The 24,928-nt window shown below is 36.1% G+C and overlaps 2 protein-coding genes across 2 annotated transcripts in view; one reads left to right on the top strand and one right to left on the bottom strand.

Moving 5' to 3' along the window:
- Positions 1-24,928, top strand: part of LOC134801143 (dopamine receptor 1) — a 178,561-nt gene that overhangs the window by 7,578 nt on the left and 146,055 nt on the right. The window lies entirely within an intron of this gene.
- On the bottom strand, positions 15,849-18,055 carry LOC134801142 (uncharacterized). The gene has a single exon (XM_063773682.1). The coding sequence runs from the start codon at positions 17,909-17,911 to the stop codon at positions 16,670-16,672; it is 1,242 nt and encodes a 413-aa protein (XP_063629752.1). The 5' UTR covers positions 17,912-18,055; the 3' UTR covers positions 15,849-16,669.

The following is a 24,928-nucleotide window of genomic DNA, read 5'->3' as shown; positions in this document are numbered from 1 at the left end:
GGTCTACGGTACCTAAAAGCAATACGAAAACCCTAAAGAAAGAGTAATCCACCTCGGTGATAGGAAATTAAGTAGCTGTAACCCCCAGATTTACGGGGACCCTTATCCGATCCCGATACGGTCTCTTGTGGCCCTTAGGTCAAACCATAGACTAGCTTATACAGACTCCGAATTATGACAATAATACGTTGTGTTAGAAAAATCACTATAGGATATGTCAACAAATAAATTTGCAGAAATAAAATATTCGTAGCAACAGAAAATATTAATAAAAAAAAAAATAAGTCAATAATAAAATTTATACTTTACAATACGTAGTAACATGATTTTCAATCCAATATGTCAGATTTAACACATTTATTATTGACATTATTATTCTCTTTATTTATTTTTTTCGTCTTAAGTAAGGTTGTTTATAACATGAATATAAAAGTAAAATACAAAAGCACAATATAAAAAAACAATAAAAAATATATATAAACACATTATAAAAAACCTAACCTAGGGTGCCGCCAGCAGCGGGGCAGGGCCCAAGCTGCCGGTGGTCAGGGCCGCAGAGTGACATTATTGACATTTATTATTAGGCCTTAGGCCGCCTCTCTATTTTCATGACATGAAGTAGTGAATATTTTGTATTATTTGTGTTTCCAGATACATTTTTCTGAGGTTGTGCAATAAAGATAATTTGTATTGTATTGTTTTGCGAAGCGAGTTTAGGGCGAGCTGCAACAAAGTTAGCTTATGCTTCATCTATTTGGTATTTGATCTGTTGATCTAGACTGTTAGACGAAATTGGACTGCAGCAAATAAAAGTTACCTATTTAAAACTAAACAATTTATATTATTTCTGCCGTGTCACGCGCATCTCATGTAACTTTAAAAGTTGAGTTTCGAGATAATTACGTTTAAAGTTTTAAAGATTCAAATGCTGTTATCGTTGACGGTTCATCGTAATTTTTTTATTTTTTCTAATCTACATGTAGGAAATATGGTCACAGAATAGGCCCTTTATTTTTTTTTCGCATTATTGAATAGTTTTCATTTTATTCGAATTAAATAGTTCCGCATGATCAACTCTTCCATACTATAGTGGTCACACGAAGTCATGTAAGTCAAGTTACATGACATACGCGTGATCAAACGTGACACGTATTACTTGACCAATATTGTTGTCGTATAAACCAAGCGCTCGGCCAGTCATGCCTAACTCCGGCAACTTAAGAAACGATGGTGATATTTTGGTTGTGTCAGTCATGCAACTCAAGTTAACTGAGTTGTGCCTGACGCCATCGGCAAAAAAATGAAGTTACATGAGTTAGTCATATGCTTTTTTCAGTAAATAATGAAGATTTAAAAAAAAAATATTTTAGAAGATATATCTTTAATGGTTTTTAAGACGATTTAGACTGGTTATCCGTAACTCATGTAACTCAAGTTAACGGAGTTAGGCGTGACACGGCAGATTTGCGAGATTAAAAACGACTCACGTCCTGATTCTAATTTTACTATACGTCAAAAATTATATATAAATACGATATGGATCGGATCTGTACCTATATTTACGACTGGCAGTAATATTCCTTACAGTATCCATTCAAAATTAGCTAGCTCTTCAAATTCACTATACACAACTTCCCTAAGTTAAATTCGCCACAAGGCAAACTTGCTTGTACTTTGGTCGTATACGAGTAGGTATCACAAGCTAATTTCAACTACAAGTAAATTTACTAGAGTTGGAACAAGCTACGTAACTCTACCAGGCATTTGCAATGGCAATGTTAATGAAAATCTAATGTTTATAATGACTCTCCCACACTTTGTTCTATTACAGTCGGTGAAAATTTAGCTTACACTGATTCTATTTAAACATGTGACCATAATCCAAACCATTTTAAAAAGTTAAAAAAATTGTTCTTAATAGATTAGGTATTACAAAATAAATGTTTTTGATAAAAAAAAACATGACAAGAGTGTTAAATGTTAAAACCCTTAATGATGACCATGTTTTCTTCTACATGTCTTAACCATTTAAGGACCTATGTATTTCTGCGAGTTTGATGCGGTGACATTATTTTGAATGACAATAATAGCTGCTTTGTTACTGCACACCGTTGTATGGGGACCTTGCACTTTGAGACTATGCGCTGAAACTTGGCACAGTTGATTCTTAGCTAGTCTTGAGCAGATACAGACCGGGAGCCGTCGAGAGCCACCTCTCATTTAGTGAGGGGGGAGGGGGAAAGTTCAACGCTGCCGCGCTTCACTTGGAGCAACATTTCTCTAAAACTATACCTATTAGGGAATGTAATATATCATTTTCGGATAAATTAAAGATGAGGAATCTAGTTTTGGAACAAAAACAATGCACTTTCTAACAAAAAAAAAGCATAAAGTAGAAAAGACTAAAAAACGTATTTTTTTGATTTTTTCATAATTACCAATTTTTTTTTAAAGTGTAGCAGGAATCTGAAAACAAAAAATACAGTCGTAAAGCTACACTTATTACGTTTAAGAAAATATATAGTTTAATATACAAAACTGTTGATAAATGGGAGATAAAAAATAATATTAAGCGTGGGTCAGAGTGATCTCAATACAAAATATTATGAATGTGGGAAAGTTACTTATAATTTGTTCTACAATCGTTTATTTTTCTTGTTTTTCGTAAATAACTCGTAAACGGTAGCCCACAGCAAAAAAATATCTTTTACGTAAATAATCTGTTTCAGATTTCTTATAAAATAAGTACTACTGTTTTTCGGTACCATCAATATTAAAAAAAATATTGAAGGGAGAAAATAAATACTTAGGTCCCCTTTTTTAGTCATTCGTAAATAACTCGTAAACGAAGGCCAATAGCAAAAAAATTTTTAGTACATGAATAATTTACATAAAATTTCCTACAAAAAAGGTCATTCGAACTTTTTCGCTAGGATCAATATTAAAAACGATATTAAAGAGAGAAAATATATTCTAAGGTCCCCTTTTTAAATATTGATCCTAGCGAAAAAGTTTGAATAACCTTTTTTGTAGGAAATTTAATGCTAATTATTCTTGTGTTAAAATATTTTTTGCTATTGGACATCCTTTACGAGTTATTTATGAATGACTAAAAAAGAGGACCTTAGTATTTATTTTCTCCCTTCAATATTTTTTTTAATATTGACCTTATCGAAAAAAAGGAGCACTTATTTTATAAGAAATCTGAAACAGATTATTTACGTAAAAGATATTTTTTTTGCTGTGGGCTACCGTTTACGAGTTATTTACGAAAAACTAAAAAATAAACGATTGTAGAACAAATTATAAGTAACTTTCCCACATTCATAATATTTTGTATTGAGATCACTCTGGCCCACGCTTAATATTATTTTTTATCTCCCATTTATCAACAGTTTTGTATAATAAACTATATATTTTCTTAAACGTAATAAGTGTAGCTTTACAACTATATTTTTTGTTTTCAGATTCCTACTACACTTAAAAAAAAATTGGTAATTATGAAAAAATCCAAGATACGTTTTTTTGTCTTTTCTACTTTATGTTTTTTTTTTGTTAGAAAGTGCATTGTTTTGGTTCCAAAAAAAAATTCCTCATCCTTAATTTAACCGAAAATGATATATCACATGCCCTAATAGGTACAGTTTTAGAGAAATGTTGCTCCAAGTGAAGCGCGGCGGCGTCGAACTTCCCCCTCCCCCCCCACTAAATGAGACGTGGCTCTCGAGGTCTCCCGGTCTGTATCTGCTCATGACCAGCTAAGAATCAACTGTGCCAAGTTTCAGCGCATAGTCACAAAGTGCAAGGTGTCGTGCACTAACAAACTAGCTATAATAACGATGCAGGTACATAAATTAAAAACACTTTCATGCAATAAACAATTAAAAAAAAACTGAATGCTGTGGCATATTACTTCTTACTACTATACTTCATACTCGTATGAAATAAAAGTATGTGGTGAAATGTATGGAATAAAATTCAGACCTCGGACTTGTACCCCAATACGGACTTATACGTGTTACGAGGCAGAATTGTAACCAATGGCACTCAACTTGCTCAATATACTTAAGAGCGCTATTACATTTCGGCGTTGAGCGAGTTTAGGTATTTTACGCGCTGCGGCAGGCCGTGCGAGCTCAGTACGCCGATCCCTTCTACCACACTCGCACTACAATGATGGATTAAACATTCTTGATCGTTCGCGAAGCATATTGAAATCAACCATAACAACACTAACTGTACTTAACTTTTAAAGTTCTAAAACTGTTATTTGGTAAGTACGAAAATACTAAATGCAGTGCAAATGTACATAGGGGCTGTTCATAAATTACGTCATCTATTTTTGACGATTTTTGACCCCCCCACCCCTCAAATTATCCAAAAATCAAGCTTCGGATGAATCTGTTTCCTCCTACGTCATGTTACCATCATCCGATGTCCAGACCCCCCCCCCCCCCACTCCTCCCATTTGAAACGACGTAATTTATGAATAGCCCCATACTTGTACTTATGAAGGTATATTACTCGAAAGAAATTATAGGTACCTACTCGCTCATTTACATGTTTCGTCATTGCATTTGGTACCTATAGGTTGTAAAGTTTGTATCAACGAGGGTTTAAAAACGAACTGGTACTGAGGATCTGATGATGATTAAGGTGGTCACGGATACCAATCAACCATGTAGTAACATGATTAGGCTCGTTTGATTCGTCTCAACAAGATCTTTGACACTGAAGATACACAGGGTCTGATGATGGAGCTGGAAGGTGGCCACGGGTACCAGTCTATCATGTAACTAAACAACTTCGTGTTTGGGCTCGTTTGATTCGTCTCAACAAGATCTTTGACACAAGACAGTACTCAGGGTCTGATGATGGAGCTGGAAGGTACCATTACCAATCAACCATGCAACTAAACCACATCGTGTTTAGGATCGTTTGATTCGTCTCAACAAGATCTTTGACACTAGGTGATACTCAGAGTCTGATGATGGAGCTGGAAGGTGGTCACCGGTACCAATCAACCATGCAACTAAACCACTTCGTGTTTAGGCTCGTTTTATTCGTTTCAACAAGATCTTTGACACAAGATAGTACTCAGGGTCTGATGTTGGAGCCGGAAGGTGGTCACCGGTACCAATCAACCATGCAACTAAACCATTTCGTGTTTAGGCACGTTTTATTCATCTCAACAAGATCTTTGACACAAGGTAGTACTCAGGGTCTGATGATGGAGCGCGAAGGTGGCGACGGGTACCTGTCTATCATCATCAGCTCCATCATCAGACCCTGAGTAGTATCTTGTGTCAAACATCTTATTGCGACGAATCAAATGAGCCCAAACACGAAGTGGTTCAGTTACATGGTAGACTGGTACCCGTGGCCACAGTCCAGCTCCATCATCAGACCCTGAGTACTAACTTGTGTCAAAGATCTTGTTGCGACAAATCAAACGAGCCCAAACACGAAGTGGTTCAGTTACATGGTAGACTGGTACCCGTGGCCACCTTCCAGCTCCATCATCAGATCCTGAGTATTATCTTGTGCCAAAGATCTTGTTGAGACGAATCAAACGAGCCCAAACACGAAGTGGTTTAGTTGCATGGTTGATTGGTACCGGTGACCACCTTCCGGCTCCATCATCAGACCCTAAGTACTATCTTGTGTCAAAGATCTTATAGAAACGAATAAAACGAGCCTAAACACGAAGTGGTTTAGTGGCATGGTTGATTGGTACCGGTGACCACCTGCCGGCTCCATCATCAGACCCTGAGTACTATCTTGTGTCAAAGATCTTGTTGAGACGAATCAAACGAGCCTAAACACGAAGTGGTTTAGTTGCATGGTTGATTGGTACCGGTGACCACCTTCCGGCTCCATCATCAGACCCTGAGTATTATCTTGTGCCAAAGATCTTGTTGAGACGAATCAAACGAGCCCAAACACGAAGTGGTTTAGTTGCATGGTTGATTGGTACCGGTGACCACCTTCCGGCTCCATCATCAGACCCTGAGTACTATCTTAAGTCAAAGATCTTGTTGAGACGAATAAAACGAGCCTAAACACGAAGTGGTTTAGTTGCATTGTTGATTGGTACTGGTGACCACCTTCCGGCTCCATCATCAGACCCTGAGTACTATCTTAAGTCAAAGATCTTGTTGAGCCGAATCAAACGAGCCCAAACACGAAGTGGTTTAGTTGCATGGTTGATTGGTACCGGTGACCACCTTCCGGCTCCATCATCAGACCCTGAGTACTATCTTGTGTCAAAGATCTTGTTGAGATGAATAAAACGAGCCTAAACACAAAGTGGTTTAGTGGCATGGTTGATTGGTACCGGTGCCCACCTTCCGGCTCCATCATCAGACCCTGAGTACTATCTTGAGTCAAATAAATACATATAGAATGTCAGGTCGTTTCAAATATTTTTAATCCTGTCCGGTAGTTTATTAAACTGTACCATTATAAATTATAATACTATAAAAACGGTGCTAGGATCAAAGTCTCTCGTTGCGGTTTACACGCACACAGTATAGCGTTTTACACGGCGCCCGCCGCACACAATGATAAAAAACCTCGTCGTCGCCGTTGAAAATGTGCGGAGCCGACCGACACACGTCCTGCCTCTACAAGCTCTGCCGCGGCACTGAGCTGGCGCAGCGCGCGTCATCGGTAATATAGAGTAGTTTTCAAAAAATTGCCAAAAAATTATAGTAGAATTTCATAAACACTAATGTATACCAACAGTATAAGCAAACGTTGCAGATTGCTTGAGTATGAAAATGACTTCGATATTAAGTAGATTTTCGTAGGAATTGACACTTGTTTCGGAGAGAAAATCGAGTTCGTTTTACTTTGATTTTCTCTTTCTCAAAGGTATGTAGGAAAAATATAGTTTGATATGCCTAAAGTACAGGGTATTAGTAATACAAAATAGCCAGGTTTAGCAGAGTAAAATTCTCAACATTTCCAAATAAGAGCTCGCCATTCAGTGCTTCACGGGGTTTTTCGGAAACGACCATCAGAAAAAAAATCATTACTAATTTAATAAGTCCTTTTTCTAATATTTACAACGACATTTATAAAGATAAGAAGACGCTTTTACTGGAACAAGTACTCATTGTTTCTAATAATGAGCGCAAAGTCCTGAATTTCGTCGACTAGTATCATCAATTTTGCATTATTTCGACTTTTCTTGTAAGAGCGCTCTTAAAGTAATCCTTTGGTCTAGACTCTACACCGTGTTTTTTTTGATTTCCGTTAATTTCAAGGGTGCATTCCTGAGCTTGAATCAAGTTACTTTCTCAAAGACACCGATATTCTAATAATCAATAATTTATTTTTTTCCTATAAGGCCTCTACAAGCGTGTACACTTGCCTTAGGGCCGGTTTACATATTGATTAGTGTTTAGAATGAGTTCATACATTTGCTACAAAACTTAAGTACAATCTCGGTCGATCGATTTTCGAAATGACATTGATAATATGTCACAGATTTCAATTATTTGGGTGAGTTAAATGTAATGCCCGTGTTACAACAACGGTACATGCTACATTTAAGTACTTTTTAAACTTAAATTTTATAAAAAAAAAAAAAAGAAAAAAAATATTTTTTTTTTGAAAATTAACTATGTCATTTAGTTCTCTTAAACGTACTTAATCATACCCCGAAGTTAACGGAATTCAATAAAAACACGGTGTAGAGTACCTACCCAAAGAGAATTTTATGAAGCAAGCCAGTAAAATAATAATATAAAAGTTCTATATTTATTTTGAAGTGAAAACTTCTTTAGCGGCGCTGAGCACTTTTTGAGGTGGGGAAAAAATGATAAACTCGAGACAGCGTAAGGCGTAACGCGTAAGGCGTCTCTCCTCTCTTTCTACCGCACGGCGAAATTGTATGCCTGAGCCTGCTGTTTCATGTAGGCGGCGCAGGGCGCTTGCGTGACGTTATGTTATGTGTGACGGACAATGTTATTCACCAAAGAACTTTAGTCATAACGTATCATAATCAGGTCAATTATTTAAAACTGGACTTTTATATTAAGCAATAAAGCTCAATGTTCTAATCTTATACGGGCTGAAATACGAGGATCTCACAGTTACATTCTAACTTTATATCACTCCAATATAATTAAATAAAGCTATATCTTGATGGAATCGCTAATAAAAGTGAACTCTAGTACTGGTGAATAAAACTCAAAATATCATGACCAAATATATTTAGATGCGAGGTCTGCAAGGTAACTTTACAATTTCTATTCGAATTTTGAATTTTAAACAATTAACGCTACAAATTTAAGCTCACTGGCCATCAATTTCGGAACTAAAGTTTTTCAATAGAAAGGAGGATGGGTCACTTATACATAGTGCTGCAGACATTTTGGACTAGTCATTGAGTTTTCACTTCTGTCGGCACTCCCGGAGTGCAACCCGTTGTTTTTTTTTTATAAAACGGTTGTTAAACCTCGCAAGTCCCCGCGTACTTGTACAAGTACAAATTAATTTCGAGTTATGAACTCTTATAGAAATAAAAGAAAGTTCCAAATTCAAAAGCGCTAAAATTGGCTTGGGTCTTACGAGGATAATACGACCAAATATGGTTTAAGAAGTTTTTCTTATTTCCTTCAATTTCTGTAGTACTCTATCTTTCTTTTCTTAGGTAGGTATATGTAGTGCTCTATCTTTCTTTTCTTTGTAATAGAATAGTCAAACACTTGCTAGGCTATATAAAAATGGATTTATGCCGGTGGGATTGAAAACTACATTAATATTCTCTGATGAACTTTTCTTGAACAATCAATTAGTGGAAAATGAGCGAGCGATATTTTAGAGATGCTGCAGTTCATCAATTGATATAGGTTCAATTATAGATTCAAGACAAAGGTTCAGATGTCTGGTTTCGTTAAGTTTTCGTGTAAATTGTTAAAAACATGGCGACGATTAGTGCAAAGCCGAGGTGAGTCGCTAAAATTAACGTTAAGGGGCCCACTGATTAACAGTCCGCCGGTCGGTATCGGCCTGTCAGTTATAACAAAATTTTGACAGTTCCAAACAACTGACAGGCCGATACCGGCCGGCGGACTGTTAATCAGTGGGCCCCTTTAGATTAAATAAAGTCCGGCGAGCAGGCCCCGTAGACAACATGTCAATCGCTATTGCTCCGTAACCAACGAAACGCAACGGTCACTGTCACACTAATATGGAAGACACAAAGCGATACGGTGGATTGTCACCTAGGAAGCCGCCAGGTTTGATAACTATTTAGAATTAGTAAAATAACTAACTTTTACTGTCTCCTCCATGTCCAATTGCGTCGTCGTCTTATGTGGAAAAAAATATTTATTAATAATTTAGTTTTTGGGAAATTTTAAAATGCCGGTTCCACAGTCTAAAAGTAACAGTGGTCCGACGGCCTCTGACGGGTACCGAGCTACTAACAATGGCGTTGACAGCGTTGTATGCACCTCGGGTGCCTCCCTCCCCCCCTTCCGTCACCCCTCGTCGAATGACTGTATAGACTGTGCCGGAGCCATGTGGGTTCACGAGATCAGCTCACAGAAGCCACTAGTTATAGAACAGAAATTCCATCTGTAAACCAACGTTGCCGTGCCACACGTCGGCTACAGACGCCGCAGGGTATGCGGACGGCGAATGGACAATAACATCTGCAGACCGCAACCGCAAACGTGCCGTGCTCACATGTGCATGTACCTGGCTAATTATAATACCAGCCTAGCGTTGAAAAAACCCGGATAAATACGGAATAATTTCAATAATGCTCGTTTTTAGGGTTCCGTACCCAAAGGGTAAAACGGGACCCTATTACTAAGACTTCACTGTCCGTCCGTCCGTCCTTCCGTCCGTCCGTCCGTCCGTCCGTCCGTCCGTCCGTCCGTCCGTCCGTCTGTCTGTTGAAATTTTCACAGATGATGTATTTCTGTTGCCGCTATAACAACAAATACTAAAAACAGAATAAAATAAAGATTTAAATGGGGCTCCCATACAACAAACGTGATTTTTGACCAAAGTTAAGCAACGTCGGGAGTGGTCAGTACTTGGATGGGTGACCGTTTTTTTTTTGCTTTTTTTTTTCGTTTTTGTTTGCATTATGGTACGGAACCCTTAGTGCGCGAGTACGACTCGCACTTGCCCGGTTTTTTAAGATTCTTTTGAAAAAAAAAAACAATGCAAATTTCAGTTACACTACTTCCGAAAAAACAAGTTTTTTTTTTAAATTCTGAATTTTTTATATACTTAATTAAGAATTTAAACAGGAAGGTTAATGTTGCACATCTAATGTGTTAGTTTCTGACATTGTATTGACTTTGACACTGTCATCGCTCATCAGTTGCATTGTGTATGAAGTCTTTAATTTTTGTAAAATTTCCGAAATATTGATTTTTTCGGAATTTTCATCTCTATACCAACCCGATTCAGATTAACAAATCGTTACGGTTTTGATCTTATTTTCAATGAGAAATGATGTGAAAGTCGTGCGTGCGATGCATGGCAACCATCAACGTGATCGTCAAGTCCAGTCGTATCAAAACCATTATAAAATTTGAACAAATCTGAATTGGACTCCATGCTGAATTTGGTTGAATTTAAAATATTTCCTACTGAATTTATTTAATAAAGTTTTTACAACATAATAATAACACTACGACCACCACTTGGTATTCTGATCCGGTTTTATGTGCAACATTCTAGAAGTAAACGTTAGTAAATTTTCCCAGCTGCGAATGGAACTTTTTGAGACTATTGATTTGATTTTTTCACTAAGAAATTTGGCGACAGACACGCGCCTTGGAATCCTACTTAACTAGGAATCATAATATTTCCTACTTTACATTTAACGGTCTCCTAGCCTAGTCGGTAGTGACCTTACCTTAGTTGGTCGTGACCTTACCTTAGTTTTTATCCATTTGAGTTTACTCTCGGTACATCTTGCTTATACCAATATAATAACTGCACGAGATACAGTGAGAGTAATATCATCAACAATTTTGAATCAGGATAAAATTTGTAGAGTTCAAATGCCCGCTTCACATTGGCCGATTTGCCTTTGGCGTTAATTATCGGAGGTCGAATGTCAACAATAATATGACCGGTACGTAAATTGTGTCGACGCTTCTCGAAAATATAAACAGGTTTGTATCTCGTATCAGAAAATAAATATAAATAAATAAATATTATAGGACATTTTTACACAAATTGACTAAGCCCCACGGTAAGCTCAAGAAGGCTTGTGTTGTGGGTACTCAGACAACGATATATATAATATATAAATACTTAAATACATAGAAAACAACCATGACTCAGGGACAAATGTATCATCATACAAATAAATGCCCTTCCCAGGATTCGAACCCGGGACCATCGGCTTCATAGGCAGGGTCACTACCCACTAGGCCAGACCGGTCGTCAAGCTGAAAAAAAGCTGAGAAAAAGCTGTTTTACACAGACCTACGTTTATTTTCAGGCAATATAGATATTCTACTGGTGGTATCGGAAATAAAATCAATCCAAGTTAATACAACAGGTAAGATTGCCAAATTAATATAAGACGATCAAAGTTTCTTCAAATCGAGAGTGAGTAGGCTATTTGTGAATGACAGATTTTTGGCCGAGTCGTTGCTTCCGTAAATAGGATTAATAGGTAATCTAAAAGTACGAGTATAACTAATAGATAACAGTTATAATCAATATCCCGGCCTAGGCCTAAAATGTTTGATAAAAAGCCTAACGAATGCCATCCGCAACTGCAATGATAATATTCCCGCGCATGTTTAAGAATGCCTCTAAGTACAAACAGAAATATACTTGGAAGTTTTTTTTACATTTGTACAAAAAATTAAGGAATTTTATTTAAAAATACTACCTATAATAATATACCTATTTCGTTCCTCATAATTACGCATGACGTTTTCTATTATTAAGACTTTTATTTTAAGTTTACAATAATAATTTTTAGTTTATTTATAGTATATTTTTATCAGTTCGTATCGTTATCGAGTATACTTACTAAAACAGTGAAGATCTTCTTAGTTATATTAATTGTAGCTTAGAATAAATGAGATCAATATCATATTTAAAGACAGTACTTTATCACTTATCAGTCACCTTCATGTTAAAATGTTTTTCAAGAAATATTTAAAAAAAAATGCAAAAGTTCAAAACAATGTCGTAATAATATTACGCTAAACGTTGGCGCCAAAAATTTTGAGAAATGGGATAATATTGAATCTCGAACGTGCGGCACGTGCGCTTTAGACTTACCGAATTGTAACGAAATATTAAAATTTATGACCCCATTGAGAAATCACCGCGTCGCGGGTGGAAATCAAATTAGTCATTGGCAATTTTATCGAAGGGCGAGACCCGAGATTATGGTGGTGATATATAGCGGGACCTATATAAGAGAGAAAACTGGGGTAAAAGATGTAATACATGCAATAAAAAAGAGTAAATGGGCCTGGGCTGGCCATATATGTCGTACTACAGATAACCGATGGACCAAACGGGTGCATTACATTTGTTATAATTGCTTTTCATATATTATAGTTTGCTATATCGTTATTTTGAATAACGTAATAAATGGCATACTACCATAATACCTATTTAACGGTATATATAATGTTATTATTGGTATAATGGTCATAAGGTATATTTACACTTCGTCTAATATACATTGCCATAATTATTACATACTCTAAAGTATATTATTTGTTATAACAAGTGACATAACATAATTATTTGTGTGGCATAATAGTTGCATGACATAAATGGGTTAGGTTAGGTTGGAACTGCGACTCCGCACAAACGAATAACTACCTAACAAAAGGAGGGTTAGGTTAGGTTAGAACTTTGACCCTCCGTAGAATAAAATACTCTAGCAAAAAAGTGGTTTAGGTTAGGTTTGAACTGCGGCCCCCGCAGAACGAAAACCGTGAAAAAATTGGTTAGGTTAGGTTAGAACTGCTACCTCCCTAGAATAAAATAGCTAACAAAAGCAGTAGGCCTGCGTACTAGTTATAAAAAGTATGTAAAACTTTACGTTATCAGTAAATGAAATATGCCAAAAAAAATTATACAATATATGTATTTATACTTGATAAAATTGTATGAAGTATTACGTTATACAAAAATATAATATAATAAATGTCATTATAAAACATGTCTCTATACTATTTGAAAATTATATTACATTAGGCATTATATCAATGACAGTTTAGATGAAACCACAATATAATAAAGATAAGATAATATTTTATTCATTAAAACTTATGCTAATTTGATTTATACAATGGTAATTATACAATTTATACTTAAATACTAGTAATTCATGGATTCAGGTTAAGATAGGTACAGATCAATTTAACAATATTAATACCGATACAAATATGTATTTTCTAAACTCTAATGGAAATTTGAACAATACCTAAACTAAGTAAACATTTACTTGTATCTTAGGTATGCACGTTTTGTAGGTCAGTGTATAAGTGGGGAAGTGCTTACCAAACAAGATGATTATTTATTTATAATAACAATAAACTATATGACTATGACTATATTCTACTCTTTAGAACGTTAAATGGTGACATACTTAGCAATTAGTTTGTACAACACACATATAAATCTTTCTTAACTTCTATGTGACTATTTCTAGTAGTCTTTCTGTGTCCTCGTACGCCTTGCCAATGAGCAACGTTTGTACCGCTTTTATGCAGACTTTACTGGGCATTGGGTAAATATTCAATAGGAGATTGAATTTATTGTAAAGGAAAGAGCCGAGGAAACAAAAAAACTTACGTGTGTTTGCGGTGCGGAATGAATCTTTGGTGCAAATTATGTCAGCACGTCGCTTGCCAGATAAGATCTGGGGGTTATAGGGTATGAGTGAATGTTTTTTTACTACAGTGTTCAAGACGAATAACTGTCGAACGCTCAGAACTTTACACTCGGTCAACAATTGAGTCGTGGGATAACGTAAGGGACGGAAAGTGCTAACTTTGAGAACTGCCCTCTGAGCTCTTTCTAAATCGATGATCGTTGTCTTGTTTGCTCCTCCCCAGGACGTGATACAATATACTAACAGTGATTGACAAAGTGCAAGATAGACTGATTTAATAAGTGTTTGATCTGCCGCATGCCTTAGGTTCTTAAAGACATAAATTAATTTTCTAACTCTAGATGTCAGAGATTCGATGTGTGCTTTAAAGTTAAGATGCTGATCGATAATAACACCCAGGTACTTGATATTGTTAGTGGTACTGAGTTTTGGGCAGTTATAAGGACAAAGGTTTACACGCGACATGTCGGGATCTGGACAATTATGTGCTATTAAAGTGTGGATGTTATCGGACGGTTGGGTAGATACATTTGAGGAGAACGTGATATATTTTGTTTTTTCCGTATTTAATGTTAGTGCGTTTGTTTTTAGCCAGCGGGTAACTAGGTTAAAACCTACTTGCGCGTTTTTGAAAACGTCAGTCCATGTATCGCCGTTAAAGAGTAGGGCTGTATCGTCTGCGTAGGATATAACTCTACCATTTGGAATAGGGAGGGTACATAGGTCATTTATGTACGTCAGAAAAAGGGATGGGGCCAGAATACTTCCCTGTGGGACACCATAATCAATGGGGAGTTCGTCACTTATATGGTTTTCAATCGAAACTCGTTGTTTTCGATCAGAAAGATAATCTTTAAAAATTCTTAGAGGATGACTTCTTATTCCTATGTACTCTAGCTTGTCAATAAGTGTTGGAATTGTCACAGTATCGAAAGCTTTAGCCAGGTCCAGGAATATAGCTAAACACTTTTTTTGGGAGTCAAGCTGTCTAACAACATAATCTGTAAGATCGTGAACTGCGTCGTTCGTTGAAAGCCCTGCTCTAAAGCCATATTGTGATGATGCCAGGAGTTTATACTTGTCTAAGAATTTAACAAATCGTTTAGATATTACACGTTCTAATATTTTTGATAAAGATGGCAAGATAGCGATTGGGCGATAGTTATTAATACAACTCTTATCACCACCTTTGTGGATTGGTTTGATGAGAGCTATTTTTAGAATTTTGGGAAAAACGCCTGTATAAATGCACAAGTTGAAGAGGTGGGTCAGTGGAGGGGTCAAGATTTTTTTATGTTGTTTTATAAAAGAACAAGGGATTTTGTCAATACCAGTAGCGCAGTCATTTCTGAGAGTCATTATAATGCTATCAATTTCGGCTTCGTCCGTATCAGTTAATACAAAGGAGTTAGAGTTTATCACACGGTAAGGGGTCGTATTCTGAGTGGTAGGCAATTGAGAATAACAATTTGTGTTTTCTGCGAGCGTTTTACCTATATTCGCAAAAAAATTGTTTGCTGTATTGACTGTCTGCCGAGCGTCTATAGCGTCAGCTATAAGCGCTTGAGACGTCGACCTCATATTACTCATACTTGTTACGTTTTTGATGACTTTCCATAATTTCTTTTTATCGTGTCCTGCTTTTATTATTTCTGTTTTGTCATGTTGTCGTTTTAGGTTTTTTAACAGATTATTACAAAAATTTCGATAACGTTGGTATGTTGTTTTAAGTATTGTGTCATTTGGAGTTTTTGCCAGTTTTTTATGCATTCTGTCACGGTTTCTAATGCATCGTAACAATCCGGGGGTTATCCATGGTTTAATAGTTTTCATTTTGCGTGACATACTTTTAGTCACTGTGTTATTTTCTATAATTCGTGTTAAAGATGAGACTAAGTATTCCATGGCGTCATTGGCATCTGTCGCTTGGTAAATAGGGGTCATATCAAGATTTTCTATGTCACGGGTAGCAGATTTATTGTCCAGTTTAGATATGATGACTTGACTAGGGGCTCTTTGGTAATACTGAGGAATACACAGTAACAATGAACTGTGGTCAGTTAAACTACTATGGAGCACTAAAGTTTTTAAGGCAAGTTTAGACTTTGCAAAGACATGGTCAAGACAATTTTTTTCTCTAGTTGGTCGGAGGTGAGAAGGAAGATATCCAAGAAAAGCTAATTGAGTTAAGTATTCAAAAGAGTTTCGATCTTGGTTGCCGTTTTTGATATCAATGTTAAAATCTCCCATAACAAATACATTTTTAAAAATCGATAGCTGCGATAAAATTTTATTAAGGGACAATAGAAAGTTGTTTATGTTTTTATTCGAGGGGGAGCGATAAATGCCTACTAAAGCCGTATCAGTTCCTATTTTTAATATTAAGCAGTTTGCATCTAGAAATATATCGGGCTCTTCCACAGTTACATTATTTATATTTTCTTTAATGTAGAACACGACACCGTCATTTTGCAACACGTTGGTTTTTAAACTTACGTAAGAATTATAGCCATTTATTTGAGGGATCGTTTGGTTGGAGGTAATCCAGCACTCTGTCAATACAATTATATCAACGTCAGAATTTATTAAGCTTAGTAAAGTTAAGAGTCCATTGAAATTACTGTTTAGACTTCTAATATTTTGTAAAAGTATTTTTAAATTTGAACCATAGGTATTGACAAGCGTCGAGCATCTATCTGGGTCGCACACTAGTGATTCATACTCACACGAGGCCTCAATATCGTCAAGCAAGACGTTGGTTGCGTTATCCATTTTTGTTGATATGTGCAGCAGATGACGTTGAAACGCGGCGCTCTAGGCGCCCTCATAATCTATAGAATTTATATACCTAAGTTGCGCATTTTTCTTCGCTGGGCACTGGTCGTCTCCGGTTTTATGATTGGCCGGCTTTTTAAAGCGCAGACACGTAGCGCATTTGGCGGGTTCCGCTTGCTTTGGACACTCCTTAAAACCATGGCCTGATGACCCGCAATGTCCACAAGTAGGTTCTGTATCTTTGCAATATTTAGCCGAATGGCCGTATAAATGGCATAAGTAACAACGGGTCAGGAGAGTGAAATCTCGTACTGGGCAAGATGTCCAATTGATAAAAACGCGTTGTTGTTGTATGAGCATACGTCGGACTTCGGCTGTGCATTCTAGGATGTAGTTGCAGGTGGATAAGTCCTTTTTTCCAGATTTATGACTAAGTTTAACTGAGCACATAAATGTATCCCTGAGATTTGGTTGTAAGTCTGCAATGTTTTGTTTAAAAATACAATCGAACACTTCTCCTTCGGACATATTTGTCGGGACTCCTAGGATGATTATCTTCGGTCTCCTTTTGGTGGTATCTTCCACTTTAAGTCCTGATTGCTGCAGCTGCTGAGATGCTTTAAGCTTTTCAAGGTCATCCTTTCTCTCGGTGCTGATTATGACTCCACCGTTCTTTGTTTTTCTCATACCACGTACGTGAAGTTTCAGGGTCTCGGGCTTAATTAAGTTTTGGATCAGGTTTTTGGTGTCCTCACTGGATTTTTCTTTGTCGGCAGGGTAAATTGCGATGCTACTACTTGACTTGGTAGGCACAACAGTCGAGCTTTTCCCGGTCCTAACCATGTCGGCGAACGATTGTTTTTCTTCGGTTGTTGCTTTTTCTTGTATGCACTGTTTGAGTTCATATAGCTGGGTGCTGATGTTTGTTTGCATGGACAAGGTATTCACTTTGGCTTGGCTAAGTAATAAATTCTGCTTGACCGCCTGGTATTGTACAGCCAATTGCGAGATTCCTCCTAATACGCTCTTACTTAACGTGTTTATTCTCAGTTTTTGGTCTGAGTTTAATTTACCATCATTTGCAATGGTGCAAATTTCACTAAGGCGCTTTTCAATTTCGGAAATCCATTTCTGGATTTCAGTGGTTGAGACTACATCAGGTGCCTCGGCTCGTGCTGCTGCTACTGGGGTTCCTGGGGTGGTTTCCATAGCTGGTCTTCCTTCTGGAGGGGGACTTCGCGGAGTCCGTGAACTTCTGTTAAAAGCGTCATTACCACTCATCGCTGCGTTTTTAAATTGTACCCATTACACAGCCGATATGACTCACGCGGAGATTCACAGTTTAATGAAAAAGTGCTGACACTGATTTGACACAGTTACTATTTTATTGTTATGATTAAATAAATACACAATTTGCAGTGGACACGACCGCCAATGACGGCAGTGCGTAGCCAATCTCCAATAAAGGAAACGTATAATAAAAATTACATTATAATGTACAATAATATATCAAATGGCATTATAACAAATGTATGATAGTTTTTTTATAATTATATTAAGCATTACACACCCGGACCAAACATATCACAGAATGGTTACTAATAGACACACCGAGAAAACAGAAAAAACCGAATACAAGATGGAGAGATGAGCTACGAAATTTCGACAGATACTGGTGGAGAACAGTCCAGAATAGAAAGGAATGGGAAAAACTGGGGGAGGCCTTTTCCGCACACGCGACATGCAAATGAATAAAATAAATTGAAAAACAATAAAAGTTAAAGAAAATAATTTAATAAATAAATGTAATAACAATGAAAGTGTAACAAAAACGCATGAAATAAAGGCTATTACTATTACTATTACTATTACTATATAGCGGGACCTAGTTGGCTCCCTGAGGGATACTAACCAACTAGCAATAAGTAATGTAAGTAAGTCTTCCCTTAACTACTGCATAGCTTTCGTAAGCAGGCTATTAACGATAAGTGAAATAATTGAGTAGTTTTTTAACTTGTAGGTAAGGGGTTAGCTAGGGCAATTGAAACTATATTGCAATTATGGCTCTAGGTCTAAACTCACTTCTTGAATTTTTTGAGTAATTTCATTTGAATTTGCCTTATAATTGGAATTGCCCTGGTTATTACACTATTTTTTTTTAAATTATTTTATGAAAAACAGTTTAAAAAGTATCAAAAGATAATTGAAAATAGGTATTAAGCTATTTATTATATATTTAGGAAAGGTACCTAAATATGTAATTGTGTCCAGAAACGTTTTTAAATCGGTCAGTAAGTCAGTTTGAAAAACTCTTATTAGAGAAAAGAAGCAATGATGTAAAACGTAATTTTTTATAAATAGCTGATAACCTAGATGTGCATATCGCGACGAACCCAGAACAAATTTTTCCTTAGGCTGCCCTGTTTATTTAGTCATCAGTCAGAGTAGATCGATACTCGCGCCATTATTGGTGCTCCGTCAGTTTTATTTTTTTACTAGCGACGCAGCTTCGCACTTGTTAACAAATTATACACCTAAACCTTCCTCATGAATCATTCTATTGATAGGTGACCGCATGAAAATTCGTTCAGTAGTTTTTGAGTTTATCGCGAACAAACATACAATATAAACACACAAACAGACAGACGCGGCGGGGACTTTGTTTTATAAGGTGTAGTGATGATAGAAAAAATTTCTTGTACTTAAATATTTAGGTAGTAAATTATCATAAGTAGTATATCAAACAAAGCGATTCGTTTTAAGTAAATTACAAAACTATGTTAAGAAAGTCATAACATTTTATCTGTCGACATTATTTCGTTGGTAGTCTCAAAAAAATTACATATTTTAAAATCCTTAAGTTTGATAAGAAATGCCACAAAAGCGTAAGATATACGAATATAATCCGTATAAAATCTATGCAAATCCAGATGTTAACATTCAAAGATGGCCGATGACGACGTTTAGCACAATGGGGCATTGTGCGCTGCAGTTAATGCTGCTTGTTAGGCTTTGTTCGAGCACGGTGCAGACGGACAGAAGTCTTGTACTTATATATGTATATATTATGCAGGTCAGCACGGATATGATGGTCGTTTTTGTCTACGTGACAGCGTGATGAAACGGTATCCGTCACTTTCTATCCCGCGGTGTTAAAAAGTGACAGTTATTTTATCACGTGGATAAACGTGGATAAAGCCATCCATAATACGCCTGCAGGAGTACATACGGGCTAATGGAAAAGGCCTACAACTTTTACTTTTTAAATCATTAAAAAAAAAAAAGTTTGTTTTTAGGGTTCCGTACCCAAAGGGTAAAAACGGGACATAGGGTCCCGTCCCGTCCCGACTAAGACTCCACTGTCCGTCCGTCTGTCTGTCACCAGGCTGTATCTCATGAACCGTGAATGCTAGACAGTTGAAATTTTCACAGATGTATTTCTATTAGCATTATCCAGGCGCTATACCTGCTTTAGCTGCTGTCACTAATTCCACGCAGACGAAGTCGGGGGCAAAAGCTAGTATATTTAGTATAACAAACATTGGTATAAAAGGTTATACGAAAAGAAAACATGCTGCTCCTAACAGTCATCATTGTATAACATGCATTGTGGCAAAGTAGGTTGCTTCCGTCAAACTTTACCAATATGTGTCGCTTCGTATAAAAAGGAACCTTACGACGGTTGGCATATCGGCGGTTGTTTTATTCGTAAAATATGATGCTGCTAATATCATTTATTATAGAGTTTGTATACGAAACAACACATAAGTATCTTGTAAGCGTTTTGGTAAACAGTGATTGAAAGATGTGTGTTGCTCTAAAATGGCATTTAACAATCAATATCTGGGAGACCGAGTTTTGCTCGGAAAACATATAAAAACTCAAAAATGCGCGTTTTCCCACAATATAGCAAATTTCATTGAAATCGTTAGAGCCGTTTCCGAGATCCCCGAAATATTATAAATAAATATACCAACAAGAATTGCTCGTTCAAAGTCGGCTGCCCTAAGCAGAAAACAAGTAACTCGAAAATTTTCAAAAACGGTTTTTTTGGATTTTCGGAATCTACAATTTCAGGCGCATCTTTCACCAAAAAAATTATTGTAAAATAATGTGTAGTTTTCAAAATATTCATGTTTTTAAAATCCGAGTATCTTTTTTGACCCTGTATTCTACGCTAAATTCAAGTATATGTCCCATTTCTACGCTAAATACAAGTAACTAAACAGAGATACTTGTAATTCATATAGATGACCGAGATACTTGAGTTTAGCGTAGATGTTCGTAACTGCGAATTAGTTTATTACAATGGTAAAACAAGTATCTCCCAACACAATCTGCGATTTAGGTTAGAAATTAGTTACATAGTTTATACAAAAGGTACCTTGTTTAAAGACATACATAGAAAACAAATTTGCTTAGCAATATTCCTGTCAACGGTGAAAAGTCTGTGAAATTTAAGTTTAAAGAAAAAGTGTTGTTACAACAATTAAAATTTATATGTATTGTCTATACTGTAGACCAGCCATTCTCAAAGTGTGTTCCGCGGAACCCTAGGGTTCCGCAAAGCCTCTGTTGGGGTTCCGCGAAAATACTTGTAATAATAAGAAAAAAACCAGCTGTTCTATAGGTGTATATCTGGTCCACAGTGACGAACGAAAATTTTTAATTTGGGGTTCCGTCAAATATTTCGCTTTCCAAAAGGGTTCCGTCACCAAAAAAGTTTGAGAACCGCTGCTGTAGACTCTACAATAATGAAAACAGAACACTAGAATACGCCAAAGAAAGAGAAAATCATAATTATGCCGTATCCGTGCCAAAGGTTTTGGAAAAAATTAGAAACAAACAACAACTGACTGTATTCAATTGACCAAAAGGGAAATATTTAATCCAGGAATAATGCCAAAATTTGAATTTTTATAAAGATACTTATTATGTGGTAAAGTGAATCATCTGAGGTCAATCTCGAGAAGTGTATTAGTAGAGTTCGACCAAGAAAAGGCTGCAGAGATGTTGAGAGCACACCAGTGCCAGTGTTATTTATATGTCATAATTTCATAGAAGTTTGACGTTTAAAATAACACCTGCACTGGTGTGCTCTCAACATCTATGCAGACTTTTCTTGGTCTAACTCTACTAATAGACTTCTCGAGATTGACCTTGTGCTGTCAAAATCTCTGCAGACTTTTCTTGGTTTAACTCTAGCCACTAAGGAAACCACCAATTACTTACCATATTAATAGGTGTATATCAGCAAAATTTCAGATCGATATGGTTTTATAAGAAATAGGTAAAACTGACTTGAAGGATTTAATTAGATTTTTACTTTGTTACAAGTAAAGTTAAATAGTAAATAAAGTAACTATGTACCTAAGTATGTATTTATCTATACACGTATGTAGGTATATATCGTCGCCTAGTACTCATAGTACAAACTTTGCTTAATTTGGGGCTAGGTCAACCAGTGTAAGATTGTCCCCAAATATTGATTTTTATGAACTCACCAGCTCTCACCATTCCATGCACCTGCCTCATTCCTATCAAACACGTCTGTCAAATAGGACTATAAAAAAATGCAAGTCGGACTCGCCCACCGAGCGTTCCTTACAATTTTTTTTTTTCTAAAAATTTATAGTTTTCAGATTATTCCCTGTACTTATAATGTAATTAGGGTTTGCACGACGGATCCGAAATGTATGGGAAGATCCGCGGATCCGGATCCAGATCCGGATAATTTCATACATTTCGGATCCGGATTGCAAACCCTAAATGTAATACAATATTACTTGCCAAATGTCATAGTTCTAGGGCAACGGGACTTCTCGTTGACCTAGCTACCTACTACCCACCTACTTAGGTACCCTTTAAATTTTGAATCCCTTGAGAATGTCGAAATATACTTACGTATTTTGGCATAAACCACCGTATCTTTTTTTTTTACGTTAATGTAGATGTTTGATTTTTTTCTACATCTTTAAGGGAATGTAGACCTGAGTATATGGTTTTAATTTCAACTCGATACCTCCTCCACGCGTTTCCGAGACAAATGATATCGACAGACAAATGGAGGGAGGACGGACGGACAACAAAGTGATCCTATAAGGGTTCCGTTTTTTCCTTATGAGGTATGGAACCCTATAAAAGAAAAGTTCGGAAGCAGGATCCTGTAGGTACCACCCATCCACGAAGACAGAGGGTTTGTTGAAGGAATGGGTCATCGTATCACAAAATAATCTCTGAAAATAAATAAAATCGATGAAATAGGTACCAATAACCATGTGTCAGAAGGTACGAGGATGGCAACATCAATCACTAATTAAAAACAGTCTATTTTCCAATAGAAAAGAACTTTAAAATATATAAAAAAATATTTTTTTTTTCAAGCGTTTTATTATCTAACAGGGATTTTGAAGTCGACAAACCTGAAAGAAATAAAAATCAGTTTTCGGTAGCTTATGTTATTAGCTTTCATTTGGTACCATATCCTTCAGAATTGCATGAAAATTGGAAAAGTTATTGAGCGGAGAGCCAAATATGTTTAGTATTTAAGAAGCTAAAGTGCTTGCTATTTCCAAGCTAAACACGAGATACTTGAATTTGTGTAGAATGGTTCGGAGATTTTCGGAGAGTAAACTACACAGAAAACATTTTATGCCTGTACAAAGTTTATTATACAAGAATAACAAAAAATAAAGTCTGTATATACTTAATTTTATAGCCTTTAACATAATGGTATAAACAGATGTTACATTTTAGACCAAATACCTAACAAAACTGACAAATTACGTTTTTTTGCTCTCCTCAAAAATTTGTCAAAACTGGGTTACTTGTTTTCTGCTTAGGGCAGCCGAGGTGTAAGATAATACTTTTTGCAAAAAGCCAATTCAAGTTCTATTATCTAGTTAGTTAATTACATTTCACAAAAAAACAATATAATAAAAAATAATAACCTAATGTGTACAACACAACATAAATATTTCTTTGAGTATTGTGAAGTATGAAAGTTTGAATCGCGCTGCTACATTTTGAATTACAATTATTGATTCTGTCATATATTGCAGATACAATAAATACAATGACTATGACAGTACCCACACTTCCTTAGCAACGGCAAAAAAATCACTCGGTCCACCTAATACGTTGGTAATGAACAAAAATCCCAAGGGACCTAACCTATATCTTTGTAATAGGTACCGTAAAACCCCTCTCACCCCAAATACGAGGCACTACGGGGTGAGGTGGGTTAATTTTCCTCTTTATCGTCAAAGTTACGAAATGGAACTACCCAAAATAAAATAAACACTAAAATACAAACGTCCGGAACACTTATTATATACACCATTCAGTTTTCATATGTAAAAATAAAATGTTATCGAGGTTTGAATTTCAGTTTTGACCCTACTCACCCCATTTTACGGTACCCTGTTTTATAAGTCCTCTATAGGTAAAATACTTCTTGAATTGTTGTATCTTGGAGCTGGCTTAGCATCGAATAAATAACTTGAAATATGAGAGGAAATAAAACCTTTTCTTTAAAGAACCAAGATAATAGCTAAAGGATAAGTCTTATCTTTAGAATATTTGATATTTTCCATTCTTTATGGACATTTTAACGTCATAAAAAAGCGATATCAACAAAGTGTTTTTTTAATGACATTGCGTCACGCAATGTTAAATGGGTAGATGAGATTTAAATAAAATAACGTACCTACTTACATTATAAGGCGTAATAAAATGATACTTGGAAAAATTGTGTCAATCGAATGTATTATGATTGCAATATATGTTTGTAACATTCCTCGCTTCGCTCGTTGACGTACTTTACGATGACTCAATGTTAAAGTTATCGCATTCCCAATTATTTTAAATTCAAATGTTTTGTACAAAATATAAATAAATAAAATATATGGGATATCTTACACAGATCGACGTAGCCCCAAACCAAAGACATATGTAACTTCGTATAAGACGAATAAAGTCTAAGGAAAAAACGTGCCTCAAAATTCAAGTAAAAGTCATTCTCGAATAGATGGCGCACACACCTTTAGCCTATCCTCGGTTAGATGGCGTGACGACACCGTTTCATATTTAACAATTTTAACACATAGATATCAGTGAATGAACATGGATCAAAATGATATAAAAATAATAAAATCATTTTATCCTTATATATACATTTTTTGATAACTTTATACGTTTTCATTTGGAGTTTTAGTCGTGTGTCGATAGATGGCAGTAAATTTACAGTGACTACAAAATTTACAATAACAGGACCCCTCTATACTATCTATTCTTTTT

The sequence above is a fragment of the Cydia splendana genome, chromosome 21 (genome assembly GCF_910591565.1).
Source record: "Cydia splendana chromosome 21, ilCydSple1.2, whole genome shotgun sequence".
NCBI lineage: Eukaryota > Metazoa > Arthropoda > Insecta > Lepidoptera > Tortricidae > Cydia > Cydia splendana.
Note: the sequence above shows the minus strand (reverse complement) of the source record. Positions and strands in the feature narration are given on the sequence as shown.